At 47.5% G+C, this 27,130-nt stretch overlaps 1 protein-coding gene across 1 annotated transcript in view; it reads right to left on the bottom strand.

Annotated features, from left to right (window-relative positions):
- The window catches only part of LOC125759082 (putative sodium-dependent multivitamin transporter), a 124,317-nt gene that overhangs the window by 22,209 nt on the left and 74,978 nt on the right, over positions 1-27,130 (bottom strand). The window contains exon 10 of the mRNA XM_049417335.1: positions 11,034-11,122. Coding sequence (XP_049273292.1) covers positions 11,034-11,122 — 89 coding nt within the window. The remainder of the gene's footprint in view (positions 1-11,033; positions 11,123-27,130) is intronic.

The raw sequence follows: 27,130 nt of genomic DNA, 5'->3' as shown, positions 1-27,130 counted from the left end.
CGAACAGTTAAGGTGACCGCCACGAGAGAGGAAGTAACGGTTTCCGCGGGAGAACATTGCCCCTTTTCAATTCTATTTCTACAATCAACCCACTCACCGCCCCCTCCCGCTGTGGCGCAATATTTAGCGAACAGTGATCAGCCACCAGCATTCTTCCCGATTTGCTAACTTCGAAACATGCAGTGTCGCATGCGATCAAAGGAAACGGCTCTGACCATGTGCAAATCTTCTCCTCTTCTGTTTCAATAAATTTTAGCTCATGTTTGACACATCGTTCAACACTATATGTCACTGAAGTGCTTGTATTATCAAAGAGAGCATCTAAGGATGGTACAATCTTAAAGCCTGGGCGCCCTGCAAAACACCTCAAGTCATACCGGCCCATATCACTAACTTCTAATGTTATGAAGCTGATGGAGCGAATGGTGCTGTTTCGTCTAGATGGCAGACTACAGGAGCTCAATTTCTTTCCTGAAGTTATGAGCGGCTTTCGTCGACATCGTTCAACCATCGATAGCATCGCAGATGTCGTATCAACACTTGAACCTGCCCGAGAAAACAGGCACTCTGCATATATGCTCTTCCTGGACGTGCAACAAGCTTTTGATTCGGTGCCACATAAGGGCATTGTTTTTGCACTTATGGCTGCCGGAATTTCGGGTCGACTGCTTAATTTTGTGCGTAACTTTCTGTCGGAGCGCAAAATGAAAGTACTCATCGGAGCAGTGACAAGTGAATCGCGCACTGTTAAATGCGGTGTCCCCCAAGGCAGCGTTTTGTCGCCGCTTCTCTTTAACGGTCTACTTGCTGGGCTGCCAAGCCGATTACCTCAAAAATATGAGTTCCCAATAGGCATAGCAATCTATGCTGACGATATCGCACTGTGGATAAGCGGTCCTTCACACTTCACAACAGGGTCCGCGTCTTCGCGGAATTTTGCAGAGAGCGCTGAATACTACTACAGAGTACCTAGAAGAAGTTGGTCTACAAATTTCGCCTGCTAAGTCAGCCGCCATTGCTTACCATCCCAGACAACGTGCTCGACGAATCATGAGCCGGCTGTACATCGGAGATACACCAATAGAGTGGGCACGACAACATCGTTACCTGGGCGTAATTATCGATGATCGCCTGTCTTGGCGGCCTGCCGTTACCTCCGCGAGGCGCAAATCACAGACGCTCTTCAAGTATGTGGCTGCCCTGGCTGCTAGGGGCGCTGGCTGCGATCAGACGACAGCCCTACAGGTGTATCAGTCAGCTGTGCTCTCTGGCTTGATGTACGCTCTGCCAGTCTTGAACGTGCCACCTACTTTGATGTCTCAATTGGAACGGGACCACCGTGTTGCCCTCCGAATCATACTTGGTTTACCTCGCGAGGCGCAATCTGTTCCTCTACTCACCGAAGCGCACCAGTTGCCCCTGAGGCTACAGGCAGACCAGAGAGCGCTGCACCATACCGAGCGTTTGCACCGAGCAACAGATGGTGAAGCACTTATTATTCGACTCACTCAACGCCCGGGATCTCGCATGGGGAAAATGGCGGCATTGTTTACTACGATTGCCGGCAGTTCAGAAGATTCCACTACCTTCACAACCCCGAAAGAGTACAACCAGTGCGCCTTCCCCATTTATTTATCCATTCCCGGAATACATACAAAGTCTGACCAGCCTGTTTCGGCACTATTTCAGTTGGCCCAGTCGCACCTATTTGAAAAGTTTGATGACTATCTCCATGTATTTACAGACGCATCTGTACGCAGCGACGGCCAAGGTGGCTCTGCAGCTTTCTATTGCCCTTCGACTAACATCTGACGGGTGTTTCGTATACCGCATCCATCTTCATCAACAACTGCGGAACTATCAGCGATTGATGTTGCTCTGAAATACGTTCAAGAAGAATTAGGAGCACGAAAGGTTGTCATACTCACAGACTCTCGTGCTGCCCTTAGCAGACTGTTGAGAAAAGACTGCGACGGTCCAATTACATGCAGCATTGTAAAATCTGCCACAAACATTTTAAATGCGAAGCATTTCTTAGCGAACTTCTGCGACTTTGAGCGTATCTATCTATCTATCTATCTATCTATCTATCTATCTATCTATCTATCTATCTATCTATCTATCTATCTATCTATCTATCTATCTATCTATCTATCTATCTATCTATCTATCTATCTATCTATCTATCTATCTATCTAGCCGCCTACGACTTTGTGCTCTCCTGGCCGTTTCGTTAATCGGATGTATACCAAAATTGGTGTGCCATAACATGGCCTTATTACGAACGTAAATGACAGGTCATATCCTGAAAATCATGACACGCATGTCATGAACAGCACGATTTACATTCCACGGCCTTTGGGCTCCCTGGCCGTTCCGTTAATCGGATGTGTACCAAAATTGGTGTGTCATAACATGGCCTTATCACGAGCATAATTGACAGGTCATATCATGAAAATCTTGACACGCATGTCATGAACAGCATGATTTACATTCCACGGCCTTTGGGCTCTTGCGGCCGTTCCGTTAATTTCATATATACCAAAAATGGCACGGCGTGACAAGAGTTCATGACGAACACAATGACAGGTCCTAACGTGCAAATCATGACGCGCATGTCATGTGCAGCATGATTTACATGACATGGTCTCGGGGCGCTCGCGGCCGTTTAAATGAAGGGATACATACGATAACTGGTATGACGAGACATTTCTGTATGACGAAAATAACTGACACATATATGACACATGACATGCATATAATGAAAATCATGATATGCATGTCATGTATGACATGATTTACATGCCACGCTCATGGCGCACTCGCGGCCGTTTCGCTAGATTGATATACACCAAAATTGGTATTGTGCGATGTGACTTTATGAGGAACATGAATAACAGGTGCTAGCACGAAAACCATGACATCCATGACATGTATGTCATGATTTACATGCCACGCTCATGGTGCATTCGCGTCCGTTTCGCTTGCGTGATATACACCAAAATTGGTGTTACGCGACACGACTGTATGACGAACGTAATTCAGACGTGGTAACATGAAAATCATGACATGCAAGTCATGTACGACCTGATTTACATGCCACGCTCATAATGCGCTAGCGGCAGTTTCAGTAGATTGATATACACCCAAATTGGTATTGCGCGATGGGACTGTATGAAGAATATGAATGACAGTTGGTAAGATGAAAACCATGACATGCATGTCATGTATGTCATGATTTACATGCCACGCTCATGGTGCATACGCGTCCGTTTCGCTTGCGTGATATACACCGAAATTGGTGTTACGCGACACGACTGTATGACGAACGTAAGTGAGACGTGGTAACATGAAAATCATGACATGCAAGTCATGTCCGACCTGATTTACATGCCACGCTCATGATGCGCTAGCGGCAGTTTCAGTAGATTTATATACACCAAAATTGGTATTGCGCGATGTGACTGTATGAAGAACATCAATGACAGTTGGTAAGATGAAAACCATGACATGCATGTCATGTATGTCATGATTTAATTGCCGCGCTCATGATGCATTCGCGGCCGCTTCGCTAGCTCTATGTACACCAAAATTCCTATTCCGCGAAGCGACTGTACGACGACGGTAAATGAGACGTGGTAACATGAAAATCATGACACGCATGAAATGTACGGCATGATTTACATGTCATGCTCATGGCGCACTCGTGGCCGTTTCGCTAGATTGATATGCACCAAAATTGGTATTGCGCGATGTGACTGTATGAAGAACATGAATAACAGGTGGTAACATGAAAACTATGACATGCATGCCATGTATGTGATGACTTGCATGCCCCGCTCATGGTGCATTCGCGGCCGTTTCGATAGCTTGATATACACCAAAACTGGTATTGCGCGATGTGACTGTATGATGAACATTAGTGACAGGTGGTAGCATGAAAAACCATAATATTCATGTCATGTATAGCATGATTTACATGCTCTACTCATGGTGCACTCGCGGCCATTTCGCTCCTTTGATGTACACCAAAATTGGTATTACGCGCTGTGACTGTATGACGAACATAAATAAGAGGTCTTAACATGCGAATCATGTTATGCATGTCATGTACGGTATGATTTACATGCCACTGTCATGGTGCGCTTCTGGCCGTTTTGTTAACGTGATACACACCAAAATTGGTATGGCATGACACGAGTGCGTGATGAACATAAACGACAGGTCATGCATTTATATACCAGAATATGCGTTTCATTGGCATGGTGTACACTAGATTGTGCATGCATGCGTGCATGGCAAACATGCGATATATGGTGGACTAGATGCCATGGCATGAATGATTTCATTTGGTTCAAAGACAAACAAGGCGATGTATGCAGCTCTTTGCTGGCTGCTTCGCATTACATCGATTCCCACAGTGCGTGGGATCTGCCGAATTTTTTCTAGTGGGGTGTCCCTCATTTGCCAGTGGATACTTTCGCATGTAGGTATTGCTAGGAATGAAGAGGCCGATCACGTTGCTTCAAGTTGTGCCCACAACGAGTGCGACTGCCAAGAAATTTCATGCCTGATAGACAACGCTCGTCTGTTGATCCGCCGACACCTTTTATAGCAGCACCCTGACCAACGTGTAGCAAGCCGCGGGTTGTTCCCTCTCCGTATTCGTGGTCGCGGATTGCCTCGTTGTGACAGAGCCCTCTTATATAAGCTAAGAGTTGGCTTTGTATTAGTGCGTGAGCGTTTATACCGACAAGGTCGTGTAGACAGTCGATCATGTACGTCGTGTGACTCCTGTGAGACACTAGAACACATAACTTTTGAGTGTCCCGCATGTGTTATGCAGCGAGCACTGCTCATCAAGGAATATGGACTTATTTATTGGTCTAAAGTGTACGAACCTTGATCATTGCCTGTTACCGAGGGGTTGTGCTGCTCGGCGTGACCAGGCCCACCGAGCCCTACTTACTTTCTTAAAAAATACCAATTTGGCCTCGCGCGTATAGACATTTTTCCTTGTGACCACTTATTCGTGTTTCCGTCTGTGTTATTTGTTTTTTTTTTCTTACCTATCTTCTTTCCTTTCACTTTCCCCCCTATCTTCCTTTCCCCAATGTTTCCCCTTTCCCAAATGAGAAGGCAGGCGTTGTGCCCCTTTAGGTGGCAGTTGTCAGCCTGTTCCCCCCTATTTCCTCTGTGTCTTCGTGTTTTCTATGCATTCAAACCAAATAAATAAATAATAAATAAGGATGGTATTCGGTGAATGTTCCTGCTTTCCAGTGATTAAAGTGGCACTGATTCCAGGTGTCAAGGACGGTACACACACAAAAAAAAAGTGAACCTAGCTTCCACTAGTAGTGCAAGGCAAGAGAAACGGCGAAGCTGATCGGCACCAAGCTCGACATGGCCTTTGCGAGTTATCCTTGGCTTTTGTAAGTTTTGCGAGGTGATGCTTTCTTTTGCTAATTTTTGCGAGGTGATGCTTGGTTGTGGTACGTTTTGTGAAATGATGCTTGGTTTTGCTTTGTTTTGAAAGGGGATGCTTGTCTTTTCCTAAGTTTTGAGAGTTCATGCTTCGTTTCGCGAAGATTTGTGAGGTGATGCTTGTTTTTGCTAAGTATTCAGCGAGCCATTACCAAGTCGCTCATGGGTAGTAACCTGGTTTGGCCAAGTCATACTTCATTGCATTCGGCTATACTAAACTTCTGTCCCGGTAACTGCACCCGCATCAAAGGGTTGGTGAGTTGAGCCTAGTGTTCCCGGGTGGTCGCTAGTGATGCTCAGCTATTAGGCCACGACCAGCTATAGGATGATCAGCTCCTCTGCTTCTCTAGCCCTGCCTCCCTAGTGTAAAATACGCTAACTTATTTTGGTCATGTAAGTGACGTTGTCCAGCTCGGCACTGTAAAGTGCCGAGCTGGACCGACCTTTGTTTCATTTATTTTTCTCATCTTTTTTTGTTCTCTTTCCTTTTCTCTGAACTGCCCCGCCAGGGTGGTCTAGTGGTTATGGCGCTCGACTGCTGACCCGAACGTCGCGGGATCGAATCCCGGCCACGGCGGCTCCATTTTCGATGGAGGCGAAAATGTTTGAGGCCCGTGTGCTTAGATTTAGGTGCACGTTAAAGAACCCCAGGTGGTCGAACCCTACACTACAGCGTCTCTCAAAATCATATCGTGGTTCTGGGACGTTAAGCCCCAGATATTATTATTTTCTCTGAAGTCTGTTTTTTGCCTTTTTGTTTCTGTTCATTTCTATTTCATTCTTTCTTCCTCTATTTATGTCTTTCTCTTTTTCGCTCTTTCTATCCTTCTCTCTCTTTCTTTCCTTTCTTTCAGTCTATCTCTCCCTATTTCTCACTTCCTCTTTTTCCTCTCTTTCTCTCTCTGCCTATCTCTTTATTTCGTTGTATCTCTTTCTTCGGTTCTCCTTCTGTCTTTCATACGTTACTTCCTCTCTGTTAGTCTCTTTCTTTCTGTGATATGCTTTACTCTCTCCCCTCCTATTTTCCATCCTTCTGTCCCTTCTCCTCACCCTCACTTTCCTTTTCCCTCCCCCTTGCAATACTATACTATACTAGGATGTGCTATGCTCTGCTAGCGTACCTGGATAGCTAAGTGGTTTTGACGCTCGCCTTCGGATCCTGGGTACGCGGGCTCGAATTCCACCTCATCAAGAATTTTTTCGCCAACAATGACTCTCTTTCTCTATCTTTCTATCTCTTTCTATCTATCTTTCTGTCAAAAACGCGCGCGTCAATAAAGCGCGCGCGCCACCGCTTTCAACGACCGCGAGAAACCACTTCGCCAGCCGTTCGCGCAACGAAAAAGCAAGTATCAAAAGGCGCCCCGAGCACGCCTCCTCACCCCAACCGACAGCCTCCGATCAAACGCCCGGCAAAGTCTCGAAAGATCGCGTAGGCACTGCGCCGTGCTCCCTTTTGGGCTGCACAAATTAGGTGCCTTTTTCCTACTCCTTACGAATCACTACCACCACCACCACCACCAGATCGCGGAGGAAGCATGATGCGACGGCGAGTGACGCCACCGCAAGAGGAACCGACGAGAAAAATCTTGCCCTATCCCTGGCTTTGGCAGTGCTGCACGCCGAAAAACACACTAGACGCTTCTGGAACCGAGTAGCGAGGAGATAAATGCATGCACCGACGACCAGCGAGTCAGTAAGTTCGTCCGGAGATGGTGAAGTTATGATTAGTGTGGTTCCGTCAGCCAAAGAAGACGTGTTTATAGTGTTGTGCGGTCAGTCGATCGTCGATCTGGAAGAATCGGATGATGACGCCGTTTGAGCAGTGACACGATACGTGAGTGTTTCCTGGAAGAGAAACATTCGGGACCGACGACGGAATGGAACAACAACGATCAGCACAGGCGTTTGCGTGTTTCCTGGAAGAGAAGCATTGAAGTTACGTCCAAGAATTGTGGAGTGGATATGTTGTTGAACATTCAGGACTTTAACTGTTCTTGAATAGGTTGTCATGAGTGAGATTGGATTTGTAGCGCGTGATCTGTTTGTTTAGTTCCCGTGTGTTCGAGCGGTTTATGGATACCATCCTGTGTAGCCTCAAATGGGAGATCTGTATGTGCTACCTCGATGACGTTGTGATTTTTGGTCGAACGTTTAGCGAACACAATCAGCGTCTCGATGTTGTGCTGGCTTGTATTAAGAACGCTGGCCTTGTTCTCAATTCAAAGAAGTGCCATTTTGGTGAGCGGCAAGCACTCGTTTTAGGACACCTTGTAGATAAAGATGGTATCCGACCTGACCCGCAGAAGACTAAAGCCGTCAAAGAATTCCAGCCACCACGGTCTGTGAAGGAGCTGCGTAGTTTTCTAGGACTGTGCCCGTACTTTCGTCGTTTTATTAATCGGTTTGCTGACGTTGCTCATCCGCTGACATGCCTCCTGCGAAAGGATGCACCGTTCCATTGGACAGATGAATGTGACGCCTCTTTTCGACAGCTGAAGCATCTCTTGACGTCACAACCAATTCTACGGCACTTTGACCCTCCGCCCCAACGGAGTTCACACAGACGCTAGTGGTGTGGGCGTCGGTGCCGTACTCGTTCAACGCATTGGGGATAAAGAACATTTTATCGCTTATGCCAGCCGCTCGCTGAGCAAGCCGGAGCGGAACTATACTGTGACTGAACAGGAATGCCTTGCCGTAATCTTCGCAGTTCAAAGATTTCGGTCATAATTATACGTACGGCATTTCACGATCCTCACAGACCACCACTCCCTCTGCTGGCTTGTGAGTCTACGTGATCCATCTGGTCGACTTGCGCGCTGGGCCCTCAGATATATATATATATATATATATATATATATATATATATATATATATATATATATATATATATATATATACCGGCCCTGACGGCGTCGACGGACTGCGACGGCGATGGCGAAAACCAGCCGAGAGTGTTCATGAAATTGCTATCGAAATAAAAGACGCCAGGCCTGCGCGGAGAGCGCAGCACAATCACAGCGAAAGCTGGAAGAGTGGCAGTGCTAGAGCCCGTTGCAAAATGTAGATGTACATGTACATGTAGATCCTTTACTGCTGGCTCACACCCACTCAGGGGGATTGGCCAAGAATCGGGTAGCTTAGAAACAAATATTTAAAAACTACAAATGAGAATAATTTCTTATTTTGTATAACAAAAAGATTTTTTACAAGTTAATTTTGTGAGAATAATAAAAAAAAAGAAAAAGGTGGGTAAAATTAATTTTCATCAAATAAGAAATACATAAATATAGAAACGAATCTTGCTGTACTTTGCTTTTGGTTAACTATGGAACATTGGAACTGTGGTTATTGTGTAAATCTCTGACTGTTCTATGAAATCTTGCATGGCCTCGCATACTTTCCCACTGCTGTGCCCAAAGCTAAGTGCACCTAGAGATAATAAATTTAGGGTTATCCCGCCCATAGACGAATTGAACGTGGACGAAAATCCGGAAGACCAGTGGTAGACGCTGCTGACATCCGCGAACCCTGAGGACCAGCTCCGGTTGGTGGACAGGGCTCGAGCGTCAGCTGCAACCTATGGCTACCTGGAATGAGGAAGTCGCCCACCTCTGGGCGAAGAGCACGCGCGCCTGGTCCCTCAATAAAGTTTAATTCTCTCTCTCTCTCAACTCTAATGTGTTGGGGCTACTAATGCAAGAACGCTTGCAGGTACCCTTTACTCTATAAATCATAATACTTTTGAAGTTGGGAAGCACCCACTATGCCATTATTCGCCATTCTGCGGAGAAGCCAGGTACCCTCTGCACATCTGTAAAGCCTGTTTCACATGCAGCGATTTTGCTCCAAGAGCGGAGCGGCTGCCGTCGCGGGAGCCCGAAAACAGGTTTTAAGGGCGACCAAAGGACGCTGCGATCTTCTTCGCAACATTTGGAAAAATTCGCTAGCGGCAGAGCGTCTGCCCAAGGTCAACCAATGGGGGAGCAGTGACGCGGGGAGCACGTGACTGTAGGGATGGAGACGAGAGCAGCCGCGCGCGCCGGGAGGAACTCGCTCCGACTCGGTTTCCTAGCAGACGACATTCGCTGCAACGAGCTGGCAGTGTAGAAAACGCCGTTCTTTTCCTTTTGTTGTTCTTTACTGCGCTTCAATCAAAGCAGACAAATCGTTTGCACGTGTCATTTTGTTCTTTTGTATTTTTATCGAATCGTGACACCAACATAGGTCCGGACAGGGACGACACTCCGCACTTGTTCGCAGTAGACGTTTCAGTTTTTTTTTACTACTCTGGTGCAGCACGTTCGAATAGTTTACTGTTTTCTTTTCCTTTTTTTTTAGTGGTCACGTACCCCGAAGACGACAAATGCCACCGCCTCTGTACTGCAGAATGCCCATAGGCAAAAAAAAAAAAGAGACGAGCTCCTTCACAAACCCACAATATCGTCGACTGGGCCGCTGGCATCCGCTTGCCGGCCCATACGGCGCACCAACGCCTTGCGGCATTCGAGACCAAAAGCCACCGAAAGCCCTGTGAAAGCTTAAAACCCCAAAAACAAATTCTTTCTTTTGCTTTTCTATGGCAAGTGTATGTGCGTGCAACATGACTTGCGTGGTAAAAAAAAGAAAGCTGGAACAGAAATAAACGTGACTACTGAAGTTGTTTGATTGCACTCTGATACACTGCACATTTTCATCATTCAAGGTTTAGGTGCGTGAAAATCGATCACCGAAGTAGAAGGCTGGTGAAACTTGCAACCCAAGCGCACCAAAGCAAGCGAGCCCGGAGAAAGGAAACCCGCGGATAACGGGCGCTTCCCACAACCATCACTGCGCATCGCAGAGGCACGCGCCGCGCAAAAGCGGTGCATGTGAAACGAAGCCGCGTCCGAGCGTCCTGCTGCCGCTCGATCGCCGCGGGCCCCGCCGCTCGGTCGCTCGCATGTGAAACAGGCTTAAGGCATTATGCACACTTTGTTCATGCGGCGAAAAATTATGATGACGACGAAAAATTATGGCTGAGCCCATTTTATTGCGTTGGAAGCTTTAAACGACCCACTAGTCATGTAACTCGCATTGGATAACGCCCGGTCATTATTTCACTCTCCCACCTCACTATATTACATATGTTAACGTGAGAAAGAGAGAGAGCGAGGGAAGGAACTTTATTTAGAGCCTGAGGAAATGGATCATGCATGATAGGGCCTTATGGGCTTCCTCGGCAATCAATACAACTGCACTTGCGAGGTACCCACTACGCTATCAATCACTATAATTTTTGTGAAGTAGGGAAGCAGCCACTATGCCATTTTCACAAGCCGGTTACAAAGTTACGCTCAGGTTATACGTCTCTCGTTCCTTAGTTTTCTAGCTGTGTTACGCATTATCGAAGATAAATGCAAACAAAACATTTCGCTGCCAAATATAGTCGCAAATGTCCTTATGGTGTCTTGTAACTATAAGTCAGGCGCCGCCACCTTTCCCCAAGCCGTTTAACCATGTATGCTTATAGATGAATAGATGGGTCTTCCGTTAAACAAACTCACCTTGTAGATGCGCCGACGAGTCCAGCCAAAAAGAATCCTCGAAGAGTTGCAACGTCCGAGAGCCTCTCCCTCATGTAATAAGGCACGACCTTAACGATAAAAAATAACGATGTTAGAAGTCATGTGCAGTTTCCCTGGTCTATATTCTCCACTGTTCACGCTTACAAGAACTTGCTCTTCGGCTAGTTGGTAATATGCGATCTTGAAAATTAGAGCTTGTGGGGTGTTGCCGTGAGTATTCGCGTGCGTGAATGAGGGAGTGCCAAGTTGCGCCTAATTTTCAAGATGACCTAATTCATGCCTGATCTCAGTCATCACAAAGTCAAGCCTGTTTTTTTTTGGAAATAAAGCGCTTTAAATAAATACCAGAGAGCGAGCCTAAATGACTTCTTGCGTGTTTAATACTGACCTTCTTGGTGTATTGGACGTGTAGGTGATATTGGTATATCGTATTCGAAGACTGTAGCTTCACTCCTCTCTGGCGACAATGTCTTTATTTCAAGCATTTCAATTCATTCGTACGTATGCCACAATTCCAATAGTTCCATTAAAATTACGAAGTAATGCATCTGGTGCTGTCCTTGGCATCATTATCTCTTGGCTTTATTTTGTTGTGTTAAACAAAACATCGGGCCCCGCGATCGTTTGTTACGTTCGTGCATTTAATATTTCGTTCGTGCATTTAATATTTTCTTCCTAGCTCGCAAACAGCGCCAGTTGTTTGGACAAGAAATACACCACAACCTAACCACAAGCTAAAAGTAAAATTTCAAAGAGAAGAAGAGGAGAACATCGGAGCGGAGGCTCTCGGGGACAACTAGCAGAAAACGCGCTCCAGGCTTAGAGTAGTTAGTCTTGTAGAGCAACTTGTCCCGAACAGTAAAGCGACCGCTGCCGTGGGAAGTACGGGCGGCGACAAAAAGCGGATCGAGGGTGAGATCGTTGCGTTGTTCTCGCTGAAAGTCGGCCGCGTCGGGAAACGTGCTAGTAACTGCAGCGAGACAGTCGTCAAAATTATCAGCATCGCAGTCGGTAGTGGCAAGAGGAATCCGAGAGAGGCAGTCCGCGTCAGCGTGACGACGGCCACTCTTGTATGACACCGTAAAGTCGTATTCCTGAAGGCGCAGCGCCCAACGTGCGAGGCGACCAGAGGGATCACGCAAACCGATCAGCCAGCATAAGGAATGGTGGTCGGTAATTATCTTGAATGGTCGCCCGTAAAGATAACAGCGGAACTTCTGGACGGCGAAAACAGCTGCCAGGCATTCCTGTTCCGTAACCGTATAATTGCGTTCAGATTTGCTCAGGCAACGGCTGGCGTATGCGACGACATGCTCTGCACCACTGTGACGTTGTACAAGCACTGCTCCTATGCCGATACCACTAGCGTCAGTGTGAACCTCGGGCGGGCAAGATGGATCGAAGTGACGTAAGAGGGGTGCTGACGTCAGTATAAACTTAAGTTGGGAGAATGAGGCGTCACAGTCTGGTGTCCAGTTGAAGGCTGCGTCCTGTCGCAGGATACTTGTGAGTGGGTAGACGATCTCGGCAAACCGGGGAACAAAACGACGAAAATACGAACATAGGCCGATGAATGAACGAAGTTCTCGTGCAGACTGCGGTGGTTTGAAGGAGCTCACTGCTTCAATCTTACGAGGATCGGGTCTGACGCCATCCTTGTCCACTAAGTGTCCTAGAACCAGTGTTTGACGTTCGCCAAACCGGCATTTCTTGGAATTCAGAACCAGCCCGGCTTTTTCGATGCAGTCGAGGACAAGGCTGAGACGGTTGTTATGTTCTTCAAACGTGCGGCCAAAGATTACAACGTCGTCAAGGTAACACATGCATATCTCCCACTTTAGACCGCGCAGTACTGTGTCCATAAATCTTTCAAAAGTGGCAGGAGCATTGCAAAGGCCACAAGGCATAACATTAAATTCGAACAGGCCATCTGGAGTCACGAATGCAGTCTTCTCCTTGTCTTCAGGTTCCATAGGTATTTGCCAATAACCCGATCGCAAATCAAGTGTTGAAAAATAAGAAGCGGCGTGCAAGCAATCAATGACGTCGTCAATTCGTGGTAGGGGATAGACATCCTTCTTTGTCACTGCGTTTAGACGCCTGTAATCCACGCAGAATCGCCAGGAACCATCTTTTTTTCCGGACAAGGATCACCGGGGCTGCCCACGGGCTGGACGACTCTTGAACGACACCTTTGTTCATCATGTCCTTTACTTGTTCGGCAATAACTTTGCGCTCGGAGGACGACACTCGGTAGGGCTTCTGGCGGATGGGGTGTGCTGAGCCGGTGTCTATTCTATGGCGAGTGCGGGATGACGGTAGCTGAAGTGGCGCATCTCCATGTTCAAAGTCGAATGCAGCAATATGCCGGGAAAGGACCTGTACCAGCGCTTGCCGTTCCGTTGTACTGGGAGCCTTACTGATCATACCGAGCATTAGATCGTGATGACGATTATCGCAAGGAGAGGAAGCTGTGGCGGGGTCCGCAGTTAGTGCTGCTATTGAGCTGCATGAGGCTTTATCGAAGAAAGCGATCTTCATACCGCGAGGAAGCACAACCGGCATGGCGGAACAGTTCAGCGCCCACAATGTTGCGACTCCTTTCGCCATGCACACGACAGAACAGGGCACAAGTATATTCTTTTTAGCACAGTTTATGCTGAGAGGCCCAACTACAAGGTCAACACAAGCAGCATCAACGGCACTTGAAGAGACACGAACGGGTGTCAGGCACCAAGATGGTGCTATCACTTCATCGATCACACTGAGTGTGTTCCTGTCTTCGCCACGTGAACTTTGTTCAGAAAGTGCCGGTATAAATAACTGGTTTAACGATATTTCGCCACTGCCACAGTCGACGGAAGCGCCGCATTGCTCAAGAAAATCGATACCAAGAATCACATCGTGCGAACAACGAGGAAGAACCAGGAATTCCGACGCAAACACTTTTCCAGCCAACAAAACACTCACAGCACAAACACCGAGGGGATGAAGCCACTCGCCGCCTACTCCACGAAAGGTAATGGCGTCTGTCCAAGAAAACATAACTTTGTGGCCTAGCCGATTTTTGAAGGCGAGGCTCATCACAGACACAGTCGCCCCAGTATCAACTAAAGCCATCGTCGGTATTCCGTCAATCAACACATTCACTTTGTTTTTTAACATCACAACAGGCAGAGGTATATCTTGCAAAGACCGTCCGGCGACCTCACCTCCATCGGCCGCGGATGCTAGTTTCCCGGCGGCGGAGGGGACGTACGACGCCGAGGGGACGGCGAGCGACGGGGTCGGTTAGATGGTGGTGTCAAACTCCGCTCAGAGGCTGGGGAATCGCTGCGTCTGGTCTCGTGCGAAAAACGGTCCCTCGGAAACAAGTCGGTCGTCCGCAGGTCATATGATGTACCGGTTCCTGGTGGCGAGAACATAGGTGGTGTCCTTCGTGATGGGCGGCGTTGACGACAATACCGAGCTATGTGTCCTGTGGAACCGCAGTTGTAGCACACGGGAGGGTCGCGGCTCATGCTGTGCTCGTCGAAACGAATCCTAGGCCGCTGCGGACGACGAGAAAGTTCGTTATCATGCGGGTAACGGGTCTCTGCAGCTCGCTGGAATCCGTCATATCGGTCGTAAGCCGCATCATGGTAATAGGGTCGGTGCTGTCCTTGTGTCAGCGGGACGTAGTCAGGCACAGGGTCTCGAGTATAAAAACGCGGCTGTTCTCGTTGTGCTCGAGCCTGATAGGAAGGGCCTCTATCGTAGAGACGTGGCTGTTGTCGAGGCGTGAGATCGTACTCCTCAATACCCTTCGCCGCTTGATGCGAGGAGAAGGACGCCACGTGTGGCTCGAACTCTAGTGGCAGGTGGGAGTGATGACTGCTTGGTTGTGCCACTTGCGCGTACAGGCTGAGTTCCTCACGGACTATTTGCCGGATCGTTGATGCGAGATCGAGCGGCTGGTTGCTCTCTATGCTTGCAACTGTCGTCACATTGGCTAGCCTGCCAAACTTCGGCGTGATGCGCCTCGTCTTGAGTTGTTCGAAAGTGCGACAGTGCCGAATGACATCGGCGACGGAAGTCAGGGTGTCTTTCGCGATGAGGAAACTGTAAACGTCCTCGGCGATTCCTTTTAGAATGTGTCCAACTTTGTCTTCTTCACTCATGCCAGAGTCCACCATCCTACACAGTTTTATGACTTCCTCAATGTAAGTCGTGCAGGTTTCGCCTGGCACTTGTGCGCGTTGCATGAGCGTCTGTTCTGCTCTCTTCTTTTTCGTCGTGGAGTCGCCGAAACGCTCTTTGATTTCAGAAACAAATCTATCCCACGTCGTTAACTTTTCCTCGTGGTTCTCATACCATACTAACGCAGTGTCTGTTAGGAAGAACACGACGTTCGAAAGCTGGGAAGCGACATCCCACTTGTTGGCGGCACTCACCCGTTTGTAATGGATGAGCCAAGCCTCGACGTCTTCATCCGGCCTTCCGGCGAAGGGACGGGCATCTCGTAGCTGTGGAGCAGAACTGCTCGGCGTAGAAGTTGAGGAGGGCTGTGGTCCGTCGGTGTTGTGGAACATGTCCAGCCCAGATGAGTTCGGTGGGAGTCCAGCAAGGCGACGGCTCCGTCGAAGAACTTGCGGTTCAGCCTCCGTTTTCGGGTGTCGAGTACCCAGCACCTCCACCACAACTGTTACAACGAGTTGTGATGAGAGGGTTTTATTTACAGGAGATGGATGATGGTGGTAGCGCGCTGCGGCCTTGCAAAAAACCCTTCGTTCTCCTCTTCTTCTCTTTCTCTTCTCTGTCCTTCGCATGACCGTTACAATATATACACAGCGCTTGTGCTTGCGTCTTTTTATCTGTACGTATTTGTTGCCCTTTTGTGCGCTGCCTATTCGAAAATCATGGCTGACCAACTAGCTCATCAGTACATATTAAACATATATACTGTGCGAGTGTACACTAAGTATAAACACAGTGACACACTCGCCCACCAACGTCTGAGGACCACACAGTATAAATAATAGACAGTTCTAGTTTAGCGCACGAAAAGCTGTACGTGCGCAACATGGCACGTTTCATGCGTTCGCTACATTTGAGGTTGTCTCCTACAGCATTAGTGTATTATTCCCAACATCCGGAACGCCCTATCGGAAAAAACAGCGTTTCCAGTGCCTCCCAGTGCCTTTCAGCGCACTGGGTGGCACTGGAAACGCTGTACAGTGTGTCCCAGTGTACTACAGCGTGCTTGGATGCACTGGGACAGACTGTACAGCGTGGCCAGTGCCTACCAGGGAGCTGAAAGACGCTGGGAATACTGTACCCAGTGGCCCAGTGCCTTACAGCGCAGTGGGAGGCACTGGCCACGCTGTAGTGTCTTTCCGCGCACAGGGAACACTGGCAGCACATTGAAAAAACTGGGCGCGCTGGGTGGAATTTGTATAAAATTTGGTATTGGGTCGCCAGAAGTGGTAAGAAAAACTTATCGAATATTTTCAAAATATTATTCTATTCTGTGTCGTACAGATATCTAGCTTTAGCTTTAGTTAAGCGACGGACGTACGTATACGCTAAAGCAATCATCTGTCGAGCGCGCACGCTTTCTCTGAAGTGTGTGATCGAGTGTCGTGAATATAGTTCGTAACTGCATCGAAAGAACTTATCATTCGCAACACAATATGACATTAGTATTAGTCTGATTATAACATCAACCTACTCTACCAACCGGAGAAGCGGCGAAAGGCGGGCTAGTTGGCGCATAACTTAAAACTTGAAAACAGCGCAAAGACAGGACGAAGGGAAGTGACACAAGAACGGGCGCTGACTGCCAACTGAAATTTTTATTGAAGTTTTCAAGAATAAGTATATAGACGAAAGAGTGAAAAAACGATAAGGTTACAAGACTTTCGTCACGTGTGGACGTTCCATAGCTGATTTCTTTTTCTAACAATCCGAGTGACGGAACGCTTATACACCGATCATCCCTTTGGTGGATGACAAAGGCCTCAAATATCTCCCGCGCGCGCCTTTGACGATAGCGTTTTACAACGGTGACGTCAGACAGACTGGGGGTGCACACATGCTTGGCACAATGAGTGGATACATTACTACCGATCATTGATGCACATCCCTGTCTGGCCGACGTACACACTGCCACACGAGCACGGAATCTCATACACATGTCGCACACTCGGTGAATGGCTTGGCATGCCTCTTCGAACAGCTCGCTCTGCTTCCTTCCCTTTCGTGCGCACGCCGGCACATGCCGCCCAGCGTGAAAGGTGCTGAAAACACCACACGGACACCTGCACGTCCAGCCGCCTTCTTGACCCGATGTGAAACACCGTTTACGTAGGGGATGACCGCCACATTGCTGTTCGGCTCTCGTTCCTCCCGAGTACAACGCCCCTGACCTCCGTCAGTAGCACCTCAGCCAATGACACAAGCAACTGTCGTGGAAATCCCACGGCCAGCAGCCTCTAAATTTGGTTAGAGAAACTAGGGTACACCAAATGGCGGACAGTACAATGCCTCTCTTCACAGACTTCGAGTGTGCGGAGCTGAACGGCAGAAAAGTCTTCTTTGATCGGGGCGAATATTCCCAGTAGACCTGGTCGTGCTGAAAGTGCAGGACCAAGTCCAGAAACCTAATACTGTTGTCGGAGCACAATTCGCCGGTGCGCTTGAAAGACCCCAGAGTGCGCTCGAAGGTCCCGATGATGCTTTGGGCTTTCTCACCATGTGCCCCCGGTGTGGACGTAAAAACAATAAGAAAATCATCCACATACCGGAACACATGAACCACCCCCGAACCATGCATGCATTCAGACAATTCACGGTCATATCGGGCCAACAGAAGATCACTGAGAACCGGTGCCAGACAGGAGCCGATACACAGTGGGTGCCGTCGTGCGCTATGAGGGAGGAATATAAGTACTCGAAACGTACTTCATCGAGTTCGTTGATGGCCTCCTGAACGGCAGCCAGAAGTTCCTCGTGGGGAAGGGAATAATAAAGGTCTTTCACATCCACGGACAGAGCGAGCACATCACGCTGGCTCAAACGTTCTAACAACTGGGACACTTCCGCTGGACGGGGTTTCTAACTGGTAGTGCCGAAAAGTACAATTGCAGGTAGGTTCCCAACTGTCGCTGCCACGTTCCCCTCTCTGAGACAATGGCTCGGAAAGGGCAAGCTTTTTTATGCGTGTTCGCTGAGAAAAAGGTGCTCAAAGTCAAACCCTCCGCCTTCTTGACTGCGCCTGCCACGCGGGCTAGACCAGCTCTCTCTAAGATCTCTCGCTAAAACCAGGTGAAGCTATTACCCTGTTGCGTCAGAGGAATGACCGTTTGGTCTTGTCTGGTAAGAAGGGTGGATTTATGGTGTTCACCTGTGGAAGCTATGAAGACAAAGCAGCGAGGGCCATAGAAGAAAACTTTCGCAAAGTTAGGAACGACCCTCTCGCCTCAAAAAAGAGGTCACATGATTCATTCACTTGCTTCTGGAACTAAGTTCCTACGCGTATATAGGATCAGTGCGATTGGAAATCCGGTCTCCCATGCTCGCGCTTTCAAAACTGTTGGGGTGCTTATGGAATCTGGATTCGAGCTGTTGATTGTCACCGTAATTAAAATATTGTTTTGAAGGTGAATTTCTTAGATACCTCATGAAACGCGAAAATTGACCGGCGTCACCCGTCGGTGTCCCGCGCCGTCGGCACCAAGGTGGGTTATGAAAAAATTATCATCACCTGATGACATCCACGTATGACGTCATCATGACGTCACAGATCGCTAAAATTTGTGACATCATTGTGACGTTGCATAATGGCGTCATCACACGACATTGTCGCTTTGCAGTGCCTCCGTGATCGGTGGGCAGTGCAGGACAGGTGAAGTGCAGAAACTAGGGTAGCTGTTTGGGCTTGTTGGTTTGGCATGACACAGGTTGAAAGCGCAAAAAAGACGAAGACAGAGAAGAGGCTTGACACACACGAGCGCTGACTTACAACAGTATTTTATTCGGAACCAAGCAACGGGAGCATCGTTACAACGTATCCGAGATGAGAGGGGGGGGGGTTTAGATGCGCACTGTAGATCTTGCACTGTTATGACCACGTGTGACCCGTCTTACGACGAATGTTCAGTTGTGAGCAGAAATAGAAATCGGCTAACCCGCGAGATCATTGAGGTGGAGTTAATTGATAGATTAGGTGACGCATGTGTATCACAACCGTCTATTGCTCTTTCTAGGAAAGAGTTATGTTTCTTGCGTCGTGAGATGAATATTGTACCGACAGCGCACACGTGATGTGTCACGGCTTTTGTGCTATATAAGTGGTTGCTTGGTTCCGAATAAAATACTGTTGTAAGTCAGCGCTCGTGTGTGTCAAGCCTCTTCTCTGTCTTCGTCTTTTTTTGCGCTTTCAACCTGTGAAGTGCAGAAAGCTTTCAACGCCTTTGATTTTGGAGGCAGTGCAAAATCACGTAAGAAGTGGAAAGCTCTCAGTAGGTGGCGGGCAGGATCAATACATTGACTGAAGAAAAAGAAGTTGGCTGTCGTCTTCGAGTCGTCTTAGGTGAACGCATAAGGGACCCTGTGAATTTTTACTTTATTCTACAATTCGAGTCCGAGCGAATAATTCAAATCTGCACTCACGCGCCATGAGTGACCTCATGAAGACTCGGAAGATATAAAAGATATAAATGCACAAAAAGCCCTACACTTATGTTACGTGATTTTACGTCACGTGACCAGGGTTACGTGATTTTGGCCGGAACATGTCGCGGGACTAGTGTTACATGATTTAACGCCACGTGACGTGTTCCGTGATTTTAGCAGGAACATGTCACGTGACTACTGCTACGTGAGAGTTATTGCATCCCACGCCCGACAAATCACTACACGTGTTCTGGGACCAGAGGAGAAGATGAAGAAGAGTACGAAGACGAAGAAAAAGACGAAGTGAGTGCGTGCCGGTTCATGATGATGATAGTTTTTGTTCGCGACTAACGGGGCTTCGCCGAGCTTAAACAGCTCAGCTGTTAAAAAAACAAGGATGCCCGCGAACGAAAGTGTTTTAAGGCCACAAGGTTTTACGGCGAAATGGTTTTAAGGCCCCAAGATAGCGCCAAAGCATGCGTACGCAAGCGGCTTGGGGTCCCCGGCCCTAAAACGCTCTAATAGAGTTTCAGTGCCGGGAACCCAAAGCGACTGGCATACGAAGCCCCTTGCGTTCCTTTGTATTCTCCATGGGTGCGGCTGGGAACGTCACAGCGTGCGTACGTCACAGCGTGCGTACGCAAGCGGCTTAAGGTCCCCAGCACTAAAGCTATTTAATAGAGTAGAAACTCACAGGGTCTCTTATGCATTTGCCTAAGACGACTCGTAGGCAAAGCCATCTGGTTCTTTTTCTTCAGTCGATGTATTGTTCCTCCCCTGCCTCCCTCCGAAAGCTTTCTGCACCTAACGTAATTAGCACTGTTTCCAGGATCGGAAACATTGCATTGCCTCCGTGATCGGTGGGCTGATCATGGCGGCAGTGTAAAGCAACGATGTCATATCCTGATACCATCGTGTCACGTTATGTGATGTCATGATGACGTACACAATACTTGGCGATCTGTGACGTCATGATGACGTTAACAAATGCTGATTTTCTGCGTCACTCGCTTTGACGCCGCCGACGGTCAAATTGTGCGTTTAGTGAGGCATCTAAGGCTTTCGCCATAGCAGATGCAGGGCCCCAAGAAGGCTTTAAAAAATTACTGCGTGAACGTCACGCATGATAGTAAGCTTCGCAATGTTCCGAAGAAAAGATGGCGAGTGTCGAGGACATCCTGCTGGCACAACGTTTACTTTCGAATATCATTTTTTGCACACTACATCCGCAACCTTCATTCTTCCTAATCACGAAGTTTCAGCGAGTACATGTGGGCCCGTTGCTATGTTAGTAGGGCTTCCAGCACGAGCACAGACACACCGGGTACTACATGTGCATGACTAAAGAACGCTACGCAGATTAGCTTGGCACAGAGACGCGGCTTAACTTACATGCGCGAATTAAGCGTGAAACTGGCGACATGTGCAGTCAGGCTTAGTATCACTTGCAACGCGGGAGCCTTATTTCATGAAATAACCGCCGTTCTCGCGCTTGGGCATGATCCCCATTACAGAAAATATAATTTGATTTTGAAAATAGGTGACGTTGAAGCCATGCGCAATCATTGATCTCGTGAGGCCACGCGCTCCCGTGTTGCAAGTCATATCGAGCGCCACTGCACATAAGCTGCAACACAACGGTGAACACCATATGCTGACAGTTACAGGCACGCAGACCACATAACATGCCACACATGCCAGATAACCACCGTTGCTCACGCGCGGCGGCACGAACCTTCGATATAGAAATATAATTGCCCCTTACAACATCACAGTAACATCCAAAGCTCGTGCTCATTAAAATAACGAAGGGCGTTTCTAAATGAATATTGCTCTTAGAACTTACCACAGATTATGTAAACGCAATACATGACAATTGACACTTACAGATTGATCGCTGCAAAATTTAAATCTGCCAAAGCGCTCTATACGGAAATCTGACAACTCCTTTTTGAGCGTATCAAAATGATTTCAAATTTTGTGCGTGTGAAAGGCCACATTGCACAACGAATCATAATTTTGTGTGAATGGCACGATCTTTCAATATACAACAGCAGCAATATTCAAGGGAAATATGCAAGTAAGTACCTCGCATAGCTCGGAGCGGTCGGTCGCGGTCCATTTGTTGCGTGTAATGTTTTTAATCCAAAGGCGTCATCGCTGTTTTTCTCTTGGGAAGCTTAAAAAGACGGCCACCTTTCGTGCTACGGTTTGAGCAACCAACCGCGCAACAATATCCCTGTGCACGCAACAAATTCACGCGGGAATGCGAGCACCATTTGCCATGAATAAACAAGACTTGCAGGCGCCACTCAGCGGTGGTGTAAATATGGCGCCTCGTCTGCGCGGGTCCGCGCTGCGCTGCCGCGGTCGGCAACGCGATTGGGAGCACCTCACGAAAAGAGGGCGGCGCTGGCGCGGGCCGCGGTGAGCGGCAAGATGAAAGCATCGCCACTCTCTCCCGAAGAGTATATATTGCTCTGCTTTAGGCTCAATAGAGGAACGCTATCGCGTTGTACTATTGAAGGAGAAGCTCAAGCGTCCCCTAAGCAAAAGCTTGGGGGACGCTTGAGTAGAACGCGATAGCGTAATCGGACCCCGTGCGCATCGCCTTGTCAACTGCTAACCTAGCTTCTATTCTCGGTGTATGCCTCAACCGTGTTGCAAGGAAATGAACGTCTGTGCCCGTAACACTTGTCGTTTATTTATTTATTTATTTATTTATTTATTTATTTATTTATTTATACCTCAAGAGTCCCAAGGGACATTATATGAGGGGTGGTCATCAAAAGTAAGAATAAAAGATAGATAAAAAGAAGAAAATACAATAATTAACAGCAAACAACAATCAGAAATGCAAAATACAAAAGACGGCAATGGTGACAATTCGAAAGGAAGAAAAAATTCTATTTACAAAGGTAAGTCCAAACACAGCAGTTCCATATATTAGACTACGTGTGTATTGGGTGCGTATGTCCTGTGTCGACTGTAGCCGGTCGCTCGGGACAGCGGTAGGTTATGTGTGTGAGTGTTGGAATATCTCCGCACCACGGGCGCGACTCGCTGAACGGACTCTGGGAAGCCAACTGGCAACCCTAAGTCAGGCCCGCCGAGCCGCTATAGCCAGTGGAGCCTTGGAAGAAGGGCCCCACCCGCAATGAACCACTTTTTTTTTTCAATAAATGTTGTTTCTCTCTCCATATATTAGACTAAGTTTCAAACTATCCTAGAATGCCTACTGCAAGTACAGATGCGAAGGGCCCACTACGAGTCCGTAAGGCAACACGCGACTCTACGCAGCTGCTCACTTTGTCGATGCTTTTGCTGAAGATAACAGTTAAATATGTCTCAGCGCTTTGTAATGGGTAAGCCTTTAAAACACGTTGCGCAATTCGCATGTTTTGACGCCTGGCGCGATTCCAATGCATGTAATATTGCCAGGCAATATTACATGCGTTAAAGGAGACTCCTCCCACTACATGACATTCATGTAGTGCTTTTTTCCGAAGCAGTTTCAAGCAATAGCATAGTTACTGTAGTCACATTTCCGAAAGGTTGAAGTGCTTCTCGTTGTACGAACCACGCCCACCGGCTATCTCGAGATAGCGCGACGTGCTGCGCAGAGGCGGTGCGCGTGGCCCAGGTTACAAGAAAAATGTTTGCGACACATCAACAATTAGCGGTGACAATTAGCTACAACAAAGATGCTGACAATTAGCTACAAGGGCTCCGGAAAGGTTTTCACTATTTTTTATCAGCATGGGGTCAAGAGACACAAAATCGTCTCTAACTTAATGTGATTTAATATTTTTGGCAAATGTTTCGTAAGGATTCAGTAACACTAAATGGTTACGCACACTTACAGTACCTCCTGGGAGGGTACTCGAGCGTTGATAGCTGGGTGACCTACACGCCTGCTAGAATTATCACAGATCTAGGTGCACCTAAATGTAGTGGTCCAATGAAAATAATCAACATGAATACTGAGTCGGGGCCTGTCTGTTATAAAAACCACGGCTATTTTCAGCAAAGAGACCTAGCATGGCGATAAGGGTAAATAATAAATGGTAATAACGCTGCTGTCCTAATGCACAGTGGTTGCCACTCTCTTCAATGAACCTAGTTGTCCTTATCCATAATGACCAAATGAAGTGAAACTAGCACTCTTGTGAACATGCGCAGACACGACACAAAGGAGTTCAGAGAAATACTGCACAAGGACAGGCACGCATACTAAATGCCAGTTGTACAATTCAAAGAAAGCAAAACATGCAACTTGTCATACTACCCTAAATAATATTTGGCACAGACAAACTGTACACGGTTCCAGATATGCTTAGCATATATTATACATGCGCGGAGTATTTCTTCTAACCTCTTCTCGTCTTTCTAGCTTGAAATTATTTTAACAGCGAAGCTGTTCTTATTCGAGGCGCTCCTGTCCGGTGTCTTAGTAGCGGTGATCACGTGGCCTCGCAGTGTGGCAAGAGTAAGGCTCCCTAGGAAGGGGAGGGCTGCGTGTGCTGCGGGAGGCGAGGCCGAGGGCGGAAGATGTCGATGGGTGAATCTTCGCGAAACGCGCCAAGATGGGGTGAAGGTGAGGCGCAGTGGAGTTTCAAATAGCGTGTCAGTGTGAGTGTTCAGGAGTTTGCGCTATCAAGATGGCGAACATTTCTCATCCCATCCTCCGATGACGCGAGAACGGCATCTCGTCGCCGAGCCAACCGCGATGTTCGCACCAGAGAGGCCGAAGCTAAGAGACAACGAACGGATGACTTGAAAGAAATCCACGCATCTCCACGAAGTGAATCATGACGAGTGGGCGTTGCCCCACATTCAGAAAAAAAGAAGAGTATAGGTGACTCTTTTCGGAGAGTTCTGACTTGCCACGTATGAGACTCCCTTTAAAGAGTCACGGCGAGTCTCTTGGTAGGTCAGAGTCGGCGCGCTCTAGGAGAGTACCCTGACCTCTAGGAAGAATGGAAGGGCTCTTATCCGAAGGATCACATTGCTAGTTATAAGGGAGTCAGACGGCTCTTGCCGGTTACACTCCTACGGGGGTGAAATGACACGCACACCGAAGCGTCAAGCGACTCCACAACTATTTTAAGTTACTCAATTGACCCATTGTCTACTTTTGCTCGACTACTGGTGGAAATAGTGAGGTATTCATTTTAAGCAAGTCCAATAATACTTGCCGTTGTGCCAAGCGACGGCCAAAAAAAAAAGAATTTTTCAATTTTAGGATTATTTAATGAAACTCGACAAAAAAAGAAACCTTTTCAAGCAGAGTAATCTAGAAAGCGCGAAGAGATGTTCTGTGATTTCCAATTAGGCCACTTACGTATTGCCTATGTACATGCTTGAAGGAAAGAAGTGTTAATTTCAAGGGCTCGTTTTCTTTGTTATACACAATATTAATGAGAACTAACAGACAATAATGCCAAGGAAAGTATAGGGGATGTTTTTAGTAATAAATGTAAGGTAATTGTGAAGAAAGAAAAGTGGACGAAAAGATTGCTTGCCGCGGGCAGGGACCGAACCTGCGACCTTCGAATAACGCGTCCGATGCTCTACCAACTGAGCTACCGCGGCGGCCATCCCCCCGTCCACTTTATAGGGTATATATGTACATTTAAACGTGGGAGCGTCAGTCAGCGCCGCCAGTAGCCATGACGGCGAGTGTGGAACACTCTTTTTCTGCCTTGTTGGCGTCACGTAGCACGTGAACTTATTACGAGCTGGCAGCTGACCAATAATCCCTCGCATACTACCTGAAAGCAACAAGTCTGCCAGAACGAGACCCTCGCTATGAATGAAGGAAAGAAGTGTAATATTGTGTATAACAAAGAAAACAAGCCCTTGAAACTAAGTATAAGCGGTTGCAACTGGGGATTTAGCATAGACGTGCAGGACCTCTTCTATTCCTTACCGCAAGGACCCCTCATGAGCTCAGTTAAAGACTGCATCAAAAAGGACAACGATGAAGTTGCTTTCCGCAACACGTGTGGGATGACGGTTGAATCCTTCCTAGAACTATTGCTTTTTTATTTACAGAACACGCACGTAGGATTCTGTGATGGAACTTACATACAGGCCAAGGGGGTGTGCATTGGTTCTAAGGTGGCTCCTATCCTCAGCAGCATTTTTCTGGGAAGTATTGACAGAGATCTCAAAAACGATTTAGAAGGTATAACATACAAGATATACAGGTATGTTGACGACTCTTTGATATTGGGCAGACAAGAGGACAAGGAAGGGTTCAAGAATAGGGTGGTTGATGCCTTCAATTCTCGGGGAAAAGGCTTGACATTTACGTCTGAAGTACCTGTAGGCAGCAAATTGCAGTTTCTTGACATCAAGTTAGAATTTCAACCAGGGCATGTGTGCTGGCAGTTCTCGCCTAGAGCGGGGAAGCCGCTTTTGAATTATGCATCTAATCATTCCAGAATTGTTAAGAATGGTATTGTAATGTCTTGTTTCATATCAGCGTTAAGAAAGTCATGCTTTCATACTGTGAACACCGTGTTTTTACAGCAAGTTGATCGCTTGCGGGAAGCCGGGTATCCAAACACCATTCTGCAGGCTTCATGCACTAGGCTAATGAAGAAATTAAAACAGGAAGATGACTTAAGCGGTGCTAACCCCAGAAAAAATGAACCATTTTCTAAGGTTTCAGTTATTCCGTATGTACACGGCGTGTCACACCGACTTAAAAAGGTAGCCGAAAACTACGGAGTGAAAGTGGTGTTTTCAGCTCATAACAAATTAGGAAAGGTGTGTGCCAAGGTGAAAAAGATGTTCGAATGCAAGGAACGAACAAAAAAGAATGCAATATCAAACATCCGAGCAGGAACCAGTTTGTGGAATGCGCGACTAATGCGGTGTATAACATTCCTTTGATGTGTGGTCATGCGTACGTGGGGCAGACTGGACGTTGCTGCAACACTAGACTAAGGGAGCATTTGTCCAGCCTCAAAGGTCGCCCTAGTACGCATATGGCCATGCACTGTAAAGAATGTGGCTGCATACCTCAGCCTGGAGGCACTGGCATTCTGTTCAAACACCGGAACAAGACTGCGAGGGAAATAGTGGAGGCGCTTTGGATTAATAGACTAGAAGACAAGTGCATCAGCCATCCGTCTGTTGCTTTATTAGATAAGGAGATTTCGCTGCTGTCCGCGTATCTTTAATGACGTTCCCTTTTCATTTTGTGTGGACGCGATGATCTTGGGAATTGTGGTCTATTGATTGTTGTATGCGCGGATTGTGTGTGCTCTCTGGCGGAAGCGCGCAGATCCCGTTGGGCTTTTAAGCAAACGCTTTTTTCAAAAATAAATCAGTTGTTAGATTGCGCTAGTCCGTGTGTCTCCTTTCTTCGTCCCCGTTTGTTTTCGCGCAAGTGCTACAATGACATCGGA

Source organism: Rhipicephalus sanguineus, chromosome 7 (genome assembly GCF_013339695.2).
Source record: "Rhipicephalus sanguineus isolate Rsan-2018 chromosome 7, BIME_Rsan_1.4, whole genome shotgun sequence".
NCBI lineage: Eukaryota > Metazoa > Arthropoda > Arachnida > Ixodida > Ixodidae > Rhipicephalus > Rhipicephalus sanguineus.
The sequence above is the reverse complement of the archived record's forward strand: the minus strand, read 5'-3'. Positions and strand labels throughout refer to the sequence as shown.